The 10,656-nt window shown below is 36.9% G+C and overlaps 1 protein-coding gene across 1 annotated transcript; it reads left to right on the forward strand.

Annotated features, from left to right (window-relative positions):
- The first annotated feature begins 2,564 nt into the window (after nt 1-2,564).
- LOC143882228 (putative phospholipid hydroperoxide glutathione peroxidase) lies at nt 2,565-7,695 on the forward strand. The gene is made up of 6 exons (XM_077385719.1): nt 2,565-2,982; nt 4,732-4,808; nt 5,070-5,131; nt 5,353-5,471; nt 6,946-7,113; nt 7,530-7,695. Exons 1-6 carry the CDS (start codon nt 2,929-2,931, stop codon nt 7,560-7,562), a joined length of 513 nt encoding a protein of 170 aa, XP_077241834.1. The 5' UTR covers nt 2,565-2,928; the 3' UTR covers nt 7,563-7,695.
- The last annotated feature ends 2,961 nt before the right edge of the window (nt 7,696-10,656 follow it).

Below are 10,656 nucleotides of genomic sequence, written 5' to 3' on the forward strand. Positions count from 1 at the left end.
GTGTAGAGGGTGTGTTTGGGAGCACAGAAGATTGAAATTGGCTTGAGAAAATCAGATTCATTGTGATCATTTTTGAAGCAAATGAGGGAGCAGTAAGTGATTGGGAGTTGATATTGGCAGCCCTATTCTGTTGGGAACGGCTCTTATTATTTTCTAGTTTTATAACGAATGGAGGTTTTGGAAATTATCACCAATATGCTCCATGGGAATCGAGAGATGAGAAAGAATGTTACGGTCCTGAGTGGGCCCGCCTAGGTATGGGACTGGGTAGGACCCAACCTAGTATGAGCCAGGTGGGCCTTACCTAACACGTTCCATCAGCTCTAGAGCTTTTGGCGTATTGGTAAGGTACCTAACGAAGAAGGCATGCCTTGGAAAAATCAATTTCAAAGGAAGAAAATATCAAGAAAAAACTTTCAGAGGCAAAAACTACTAATTCAAAACTAGAAAATGGAAAAAAGGTAATGAAAAATATTCCCAACAAGACCTTGAGGCTGCGTTCTTCAATGCCTCTCATTCATCTTTCTCCGTAGTGGGTAAAACAGGTAGATTGGAATTATGAGGAGCAACTCCCATTTGTCACGAAAAAATAGTGCTTTCAAGGGAAGATCGTACACTGGCTAAATTTGTAAACCAAACTTTTGTTGACAATGATTTTTAGGGAACTGAATCCACACTACAGACTTTATTTTATACTTCTCTAATCAGATGTTGATAGCAACTTGGTATTGTAGGAAGAGCTAATTAAAAAAGTGCAAAACAAAAACAAAGTGAGTGGTGCCAATATGAAAATATGCTAGCATAGATGCTAGCCCCCCTTTTTGTATACAAGAATTTTGGACATATTTTTCAAATTGAGAAAGATTGGAATTAATGATTCGAAAACGAAAAATGCTCTCGGAGTTACCCCAAAGAAATTGTTGGGGGTTCCACGCGAAAGCAAGGATCCCACGTCGAAAAAGTGAATAAATGTGGATGGGCTTGTAAGGGCGTGGGCATCCTCCCTTTAACAGCTAGCTTTTAAGTGTGAGTTCAACCCGGGTCCCAACAAGTGGTATTAGAGATGGGGCGTAGTAACTTTTGTGTGCCCTTGAGAATGAAGAAAATCTCTTGGGGAAGATCCCTGTAACTCCTATGTAGCCTTGAAGACGGAAGAAATCCCTCAAGTTGGAGACTCACATTGCTTCCGTGTGGAGGGGGATATCATTAGGGATTCCACGAAAAAGCAAAGATCCCACATCGGAAAAGTGAATGGATGTGGAGATCATTAGGGGTTCTACGCAAAAGCAAAGATCCCACATCGCAAAAGTGAATGGATGTGATTGTGGATGGGCTTATAAGGGCTCGTGCACCCTCCCCTTTACGGCTAGCTTTTAAGGGTCAGTCCAACCTGGGTCCTAACAAAAATTTCAATATCTGCAGCCTTGTTTGTACCATTTGATTTTTTTAGGACTGGGAGGGTAATGGCTCTTCGGATCAATGGTAAAGGGGAATTTTTAGTCCTGCATCTCCAATTGGGATCATTAATCTTGTAAAACATGAATGATTAGTATAATCCTAAGTTAACTAGTCGTTAATTAAGCTGATTAAACTAATTAGAGTTTTATTATGCGTGGAACCCTAATAGGCTTTTTTATATAAATACGGGGTTGGTCTTTATTGTCTGGTTAGATATAATGCGATCTTCCTCATCGAGATGCCATCTAGAGAGGCAGAAGAATATTGGTCATCTATCATGGCCTATCAAAATAAGTTTTCTAATCTTCTTTGTATTATAATACTGTGCATATCATGGCCGATCGAGATAAGTTTTCTAATCTTCTTTGTATTCTAGTAATGTTCATGTTCAATTAATAGATCTATATTTTACAAAAGAATCACAAAAGATTAATGTTTTAGCTTTTCTTTGGTGTGTTTGGTTGCTCAAAAGCCAAGATGACTTAGATTTTACTTGGCATTCTGGTCAGCAAAACTCCTTGTTTGGTTGCCAATATAGCATTGAAATCCCTGAAAAACTCTTTGTTTGGAAGCCACATCCAATGCATTCTCAAGCAATCCCTAAGCAAAAAAGGGGAATGATATTTCCCCCCCTCTAACGGATAAAATCCCCCCCTTTAATGTTATTCGTTAAGTTTTAATGGCAAAGAAAAACATTGAAATGAATTTATCCTCAAGAAGTGAGCCATTCTCATAGAAACCATTAAGGGGGGATTTTATCGGTCTAAGGGGGGAAAATATCATTTCCCAAAAAAAAAAATGCACTTTTTTACGACTTTATGGTGCTTGGTTGCCGATGTAGCATCAAAATCTTTGGAGATTACCAGACAAGACGTGGCATAACTTGGATTCCCTTATGAACTAACCCAAAAAAAGAAGAAATTTCTAGGTAATCCTCCCCTCCCTCTCTTGGTTACTTGCATCCAAAATGAATAAAGCACATGGCTTACAAGGGTTTTAATTGTATCCAAAATTCTGCTCCCCCCTCCACGGACTTTACTTGCCAAAAAACTCAACTGTACTGAAGGAGACGAGACAAAAGGCAGAGAGAGAGAGAGAGAGAGAGAGAGAGAGAGAGAGAGAGAGAGAGAGAGAGAGAGAGAGGCTTTTAGAAGAACTGTAGTTTTTTTACTCTGAAAAGTAGGTGAGTTATAATTTATAAAATAGAGGGGTCAGAATCCGTCCATTGGGATTCTTCCACTTCTTGTTACTTTATTCATCTGTCTGCACTCAAGTTTTTCTCCTTTAGTTGAATAAAATTTTCTAATCCCTGCAATTTCATCATCTTTGCCTCTGGAAAAAAAAAAAAAAACCTTCTTTGGAATTTTCTCCTTGTTTTTTTATTACTTTTCTTCTGCTAAATCAAGGGTCCATTGTTCTTCATATTCTCTTTATCCTTTCCTTTCCAAAACATCCGTTTTATCCATCACAATGGCGAACCAATCTTCTAATGACCATGGATCAATCCACGAATTCACTGTCAAGGTTGGGCATTTTTTCCTAATCCTTTGGGTTTTGCCTTTTGAAATTTGGGTGATGGGTTTTTGCGTCTCTGTCTTTACTAATGTGGGTTTTGGGTTTTTTTTTTTTGGTTGAGTTAGGGTTTGGGTGATTGGTTTGTAGGAGAGGATGTGTTATTTGATGGATGGAATTAATTTTAGTTGTTATGGATTTATGGGTCATTTGTGTGCTTTTATTATCTTCTTCTGATTTGTGGGTTATTCTGTTAAACCTTAAATCTAAAAGAACTGTGCAAATCTAACTGTGCAAAATCACTAGAATGCGAAGTAGGGTTAGAAAACTTACTTTGATCTGCCATGGCTGGATCTTCTACTACTTCTCTGGTCTGCCTCATCTATCTGGCGAGATGGATGAAAAGACCAACCCCTTATTTATAGAAAAATACCTCATAGAGTTCCACCCACAATAATATTGTATTTGGCGTAATCTATTTAACCAACTACAATATCTAAACTTAGCTGATGTAATTGAATTAGGCTACACTAACCATCCACGTCTCATTAGGGATGAGATGCACTGATTACCCTTCTACCCATTACTTATCACTTTAGCCCTCTTGTTATTCCCAATATACATGGATTCCAAAATAGCCAACAAGATTGCCACTCTCTCTATCTCCTTATCAAAGAAATTGGGCGTGAAATCAATTTTTCAAAAAAGGCGACCCTCTTCTCTTTCACAACAGTCTTGGACCCATGCATCTTTGTTTTTGATCACTTGAAATAGGTCCAGAAAAGCATCTTGGAGAGCCAACTCCGAGCACCACTTATCATGTCAAAACCTTACTCTGTCTTCGGTCTATGGGATCCCAAGCTCTTTTCTTCGGTCTTACTTCTATCAACACGGGACCCAGATTAGAAGACGGAAATGATTCCAATGAGCACCCAAGTAGACCGGCCATCCTATCTCCTTCCTCATCCTCCAGATGGATACCCATGAGCTTGGATTTCCTGAAGTTGGTCCTTTGACCTATAGCCACTTCGTAACATCTGATTAAATCTTTGAGCTTTAATACCTTGTCTTCATCAACGCCACTACATATCATTTGCGAATTGAAGGTGAGAGACTTCCACCCCCCGAGCACCAATGGAGAATCCTTGAGTAAGTCCACCCCTTCTTGCATTATCTAGCATCCTGCTAAGTGTCTCTGGGATGATGACGAATAGAAATTGATAGTTATAAGCTGGTCTAAGGTTCAAAGCAGTTTGTTCTGTACTTCTGGTAACTGGGGGATTTTTGAGACGGATTTAATTGGATTTTGATTTCTATTGTTTTCATTTTGGGTTCATTAGATTTCATGATTTTTTTAGCGTTATATTGATCTTCTGCTAAAATTATTGGAGAAACAGTTTTCCATGGCTTTTATTTCATGTTTTGGGTTTTAGATCAATCCTTCCCTTTAGAAAGTAGTCTTTTAGTGTAGCTTGTCAGATTTTAATCTTCTCACTATGAATAAAAGGATGTCTTGTTACTGTTTTTTTTTATTTCCTAAAAAAATGAAGGTTGTTTGAAAATTGGAAGTGGGTAATTATAAGCTGGGTCTAAGGTTCTAAGCATTTTGTTCTGTACTTTTGGTAGTTGCAGGATTTTCTTGGAAGGGTTTAATTGTATTTCGATTTCTATTTTTTATTATGGGTTGATCAGATTTCATGATCTTTTGATAGATGAGAGAATTTTTCTCATTTTTTAATAACTTGTTGAATTTCCTTTCAGGATGGTAAGGGAAATAATGTGGATCTTAGCACTTACAAGGGGAAAGTGCTGTTGGTTGTAAATGTTGCATCTAAATGGTAATTCACATCATTTCTCCCTCACTCTTGGATTTTAGATTTTTGTTTGTTTATCTCATCAAGGAGATCGACAATATGTTTTGGTATTCACCTGAGTTAAACTTAGCAATCTTCTCATTACAATTTTTCTTGAGTAAAATTATATTATTCCTTGATTGTGCTCGTATTTTCTAGTGCTGTTTTTCTACCTATGGTTAATTTCCAGAATTTTGTTTTATTTATATTGGACATTTTATCATTTGCCATGATTGGTCATCGCAGTGGATTGACCACTTCGAATTATACGGAGTTGAGTAAGCTGTATGGGAAGTACAAAGATCAAGGTTCGAATCTAGGCCATTTTTTCTTTGCTAAATTCATTTAAGTTTCCTGATTTCCTTCTTGTTGCAGTCATTACTGCAATAAGAACTACTGGATTTGTGTTCCATGAAAAGGAAAAGGAAACCCTTGTTGGTTTTAATTTGTTGAATCTGATTTAATTAGAATTCTATATCTTTTAATTCGACATTAGAGAAAAGATCTGACTTGTTTGTAATTGTTGCAGGTTTAGAAATATTGGCTTTTCCATGTAATCAGTTTAGTGAGGAGGAGCCAGGAACCAATGAGCAGATCTTGGAGTTCGCCTGCACCCGATTCAAAGCAGAGTTCCCCATCTTCGATAAGGTGGTGAATTTCCATCCTCACAACGTCGAATTATGACCTTTTATCATAATACAATATTACAGTGGTTATGAAAAAAAAACATTAGATACCTTGTGAGTGAAAAAAGAAGATAGCAAATAATTCTAGGATTTGATCTCTGTTTCCATTACAACTCATTCCTATTTCCTATCTCACCATTTCAAAAAAAAAAAAGAAAGAAAGAAAGAAAAAGAAAATAACACTCATTCCTATCTCCTGTTCTTCAGTCAAAACTCAAAAGTTATACCTTGAATCAAGCTTGATGTAGCAATGCCCAATAACAAGAATAGGACTGACTGAACTTTCTCAATGTAAATGCCTCAGCCAGACTAATCTAATGATATAGATTAATGACTGGTTTTACCTTTACAAGTTCTTGTCTAAGTTGTGCCCTACCAAGTCAATCAAAAACTCTTTTGACTTGTCTAAGTTAATAAAATAGTGACCGCATCAACCATTGACTTGCCAGTCACCTCCTTTTTTTACCTTAGCCGAGTTATTGTTTGAGTCATGAGTTTTTAAACACTGACTGCGCTTAATTGTTCATGGCAACTCTAATAACTCACTAGAACTGTTTGTAATATCTAACACGGACATTCCCATTACTGGAAAACTGTACTTTTGAGATGGATATTAGGAAAGAACGAATGAATTGGATTTAATGCACTTGATATCATGCACATACTATTTAGCCCTGGGAGATGATATCAGCTTCCCCTAATTTTGGTATCTGCTCTCTTCTCTACGCTTTATAGTTTGTACTCTCTTTATATGCTATGATTTCCTACAGTTATCAACTACCAACCTGAAATATTCAAAAAAAAAAAGAAAGTTCAGCCAAAAAAAAAACGAGGGAGAGCAGATATCATCTCATGTTCAGTTTATGTAGTAGAAAGCCATCCAACCTGGTCACCACTAATCACCTCTCAATTACAATGAGCCTCTCATATTAGAGTTATGTTATGCAGATAATAGGCCCATAAGTGGCATATTTGCCCATTAGGATTTATATTTTCATGTTATTCTAGGAATTTATTTTCATGTTATTTAGATTCTAGGATATTTATTTCCATGTTTTTAGTTGTTAGGACTTTTATTTTCCATGGAATTTTATTTCCATCACATTGCCTATATATAGGCCTCATTTAGGAATAATAACTTTGGATTATTGAATCGAATTGATATTTCTCCCCTCTACAGATTTCTTCCCTATTCTTCTTCTATTCTTCTCTTTTTTTCTCATCTATTCTCTTCTTCTTCTCTATTATCCCCTTTTTTTCTATTTCTTTTCCCTGTCCTACATCATTATGTGCCTTAGAAAACTACCCAACTCTCACAAGTGAAACTAGTTGATCAAAAGGATGAAATTATCCTGATTGATTAGCGTAAAATAGAATTACACGTTCTAAACCCATATTAGGATTATTGACAAATTCTTGTTTTTATGTTTTATTAGATCGAAGTGAATGGTAGCAATGCTGCTCCGGTGTACAAGTTCTTGAAGTTGAGCAAAGGCGGTACGTCCGAAGTCGACATCGAATGGAACTTCGCCAAGTTCTTGGTTGACAAGGACGGCCATGTGGTCGACCAATATGCCCCCACCACTTCTCCTCTCAGCTTTGAGGTAAGGAAGAAAAAACCCACACTATCTGTGAGTCATAGAAGCATGGGAGATTTGATTGAGATAGTAGAATGGACAGACTGATCTTCTGTTTTCTTCTCTTTTATCCCCTTTAAGGCCCTGTTTGGATAGCAGGAAAAACATTTCTCAAGAGGGAAAATATTTTCCTTGTAATTTTTTTGTCTCCATAATTTAGAGGGATATCATTATAAATTGAAGGTCCCTCTAAATAAAACTTGACGGGCTGTGGTTCAAACTACTTTTTTTCATTTGGAATCAAACAATGGAAAAGTAAGATATTTTGATTTTTCTTTTCTTTTCTTAACTTTTCCATAAAATTCCTGCAATCCAAGTAGGGCCTAGTGACATATGGAACAGTCATCATCTAATCACATATCTGGTTCTGTTGATTTCTGCAGGAGGACATAAAGAAGTTGGTGGGAGTCTCTTAAGTACCCATGTTTGTGTAGCTGCTGAATAATTAGTTAATTTCTATGAGGAAGACCTCTTCTTGTTTATATTATTAATGTTGTTGCTTGTTGACTTTGGAGATGTTTTTGAATAGTAGTATATATTGAGCTGGTTTGACTATGATTGGTCTCAAATGGATAATCTTAATTCCATAACTTTTTTTTTTGGAATGGATTCATAACTATTTTTGATGAATGGACTTTCCCTTTCATCTATTTTTATAGGGTTTTTTGCCAATATGACTATAACTTGTAAAACTATCTTTCAATCAGTCATTGAAAATGAAATATTATGCAAAAAATCAGGTTTTAAAATTTTATTTCTATAATGGAATATTAGAAAGAAAGAAGCCTCCACCTGTAGTAAAATAATGTAATATCAAGAAGAAAATGCAGAGGAAGAGGCCTGTAGTAAAATAATGAAATATTAGAAAGAAAATGCAGAGAAAGCAGTCATTAACAAATTAAGAAGATGAAGGCCAAATGATAGTTTTTTCGCATGGAATATTAGTTTATCAAATGATGGGAGAGGGGCAAGGAGAGTGGGGGAGGGAGAGAAATGAGAGGGCATGATTGAGGAGAGTGTGAGAAGGGCTAAAAATAGGGAAGAAAAACTCTATTCATAATAGAGTTTCTGTTTTTTCCATGTTTTTTCAGCCAGTTCCCACCTTATCGTCAGATCCCCATTCCTCATTCATTCCCTCCAGATTCTCTCTCCTCAATCATGCCCTCCCAATTCTCTCACTCTCCAGCTCCCTCTACCGCTCTCTCAACACTTGATAAGCTAATATGCTCAACTCAACGAAGCCTTTGTCCCAAACTAGTTGTGGTCGGCTAATGAATCCTTTAGAAAATTTTCATGAGGGTGAAAGAATCTACCCGTCTCAAATTGACTAAGTCTAATCATAACACTAGTTGGGTTCATCTACATGGATCATGTCATGTTTTCTGTTATGTTCGTAGCCATCGAGTATGTTCGTAGCTATCAAGTCTTTATTCACTGTTTCTATCTAAGTTATTTTCGGTCTGTCCCTACCTCTTTTTATCCAAGATCTGCTATTTTGATTTTCTACCCAAGTTGGGAAGCTAATATTCTATGAAAAAAAAATTTCATGGCCGCCAAACATGGCCGAAGAGTATTGAAACTACAGTAATAGTGAAATAGATGAACGATTCACACATAAATTAATATATCTCAAGGAAATCAAAATAGCAACTGTATGTTAGAAGTATCCCATGGAATTGGTTTATGGGAACATAAATTTGACGACTGGCCTCATTGTATGCCTTTGACTGGAATGTAGTTTTTCCTATTTGAATGTGGAACGTGGGCTAATTTTGTCATAGTTCCTGATCAGTAATCCACTGATTGAATGGCTAGGATTATCCATTCTTTTCGCTATGAATGACTGGTCCCATTCACCATAATCTTGCTACGCGGAGATACCAACTGCCAACTGCAAGACTACTTAAAAATTACAACTTAGTTACCAGGAAAAAAACCAAAATATTATTTTCTTACTGAGTAGCCTGATGATATTTCATCCCCTTTCCCAACCTTTCAACCTGTTTTTTGTTTTTTTCTTGAAAATGATTTCATTTTCAATAAAAGACAACAGAAGAGATGAAAAGGATGCCATTTTTAGGAAAAGACAAACAGAAGAGATGAAAAGGATGGAAGTGTGGGTGAAAATAACATTTCCCAGGCCCTTCCGTTTAAGATTATCACAACCGATTGTGAGTGCTAAACCGATTATTGGACTTAAATTTAAGGCCATGTCGGCAGTTAGGAACTTTTTTTCCTAATGTTAAATTAGTGTCTCCAAGGGTGAGAGAGGGTTAGGGCGAGTGGGAGGAGAGAGATTTGAGAGGGCACGATTGAGATGAGGGTGAGAAGGGGCTAAAAATCAGGAAAAAGTTGATGCTATTTGAGTAGAGTTTTTGTTTCCTGAGTTTTAGCCACTTCTCACTACCTGGAGACACTAGTTTCCTGATTTTTGTTTTCAGATTTTTACCCACTTCACCCGCCCTACCCCTCTCTCACCACTTGGAGACACTAGTTATCATGAAAAAAAAAAATCATGGTATCCAAACGTGCCCTAAACATAATTTTGAGTCCAGTAATCGGTTTGAAACTCGCATTCAGTTGTGATAATCGTAAACGAATAGGGCCTAATGAATTTCAAATCAATATTACCTCTTGTGAAAGTTTAGCAGCTTCGGAGCTCATATGGTTAAAGAAAGCATCTGGTCATGATTTTATAGAAGAGAGAGACGTCTTTCATAGGCAAAACTGCAGGAGGCAGCATGAATAGGAGGGAAGGAACCAATAGAGGCTGCAATAGGGATAATCTAGAAAAGGGAAAACCGAAGACGAACTGAACTGAGTGACGCTCTTTTTGCTTTATTGACTTTTGGTTAGGGGTAAAATATAGTATGGAGAAAACAAAAAGTGTGGTTGGGCTCTAATAATTAATATTGCTACATGAGCTATAAGAGAGTATTAATTATCAGACAAGTTTGTGTCTCCTTCCCATGACACTTAAAAAAAATTCAACCCGTCGCCCCTTATCGTACACACATTTCTCATATACTAGGTTCTTCACCTGTTTGTCCGGCAAGAAAAAACATGGCAAGCTCCTACTACTACTACCAAGCGAGAGCCAAGTGCTAATGTTCTGCCTCCTTCTATCATTGATGTTATTGCCATGCCAAAGTCCATGGTTGTTGCAATCACCACAATGAAATCCACAGAAGAGACTAAAGAACCTTTCTTATGCATCCACAATTCCACATACAATATGGATTATGAATGTTCACATGTATGTTCCTAAGAAGCTACTCTCTTATGTCTTATATTATTGGTTTTTTGTATTAAGCTTTAAGTTTAAATCCCTCTAAAACTCGTTATTTTCCAATTTATCATCAGAATTTAAAATAGGATTTGCTAGGGTCCATCGCAAAAGGCATTTCACAGCAGCCATCTTGCGAATGAGGACAAAAGCCGCCGTCTTCATTCATGAGATGGCTAGTCTGATATGCGACAAACTAGACACGAAATGCTTTTGTGATGGAC

This window comes from Tasmannia lanceolata, unplaced genomic scaffold, assembly GCF_043159265.1.
Source record: "Tasmannia lanceolata isolate RefF3 unplaced genomic scaffold, GAP_Taslan_0.1 ptg000007l, whole genome shotgun sequence".
NCBI lineage: Eukaryota > Viridiplantae > Streptophyta > Magnoliopsida > Canellales > Winteraceae > Tasmannia > Tasmannia lanceolata.

Coding starts and splice junctions, on each gene's coding strand:
- LOC143882228 (XM_077385719.1), top strand. CDS start 2,929: ATGGCGAACCAATCTTCTAATGACCATGGATCAATCCACGAATTCACT. Junction 4,809..5,069: donor GTAAATGTTGCATCTAAATG/GTAATTCACATC, acceptor TGGTCATCGCAG/TGGATTGACCACTTCGAATT. Junction 5,472..6,945: donor AGTTCCCCATCTTCGATAAG/GTGGTGAATTTC, acceptor ATGTTTTATTAG/ATCGAAGTGAATGGTAGCAA.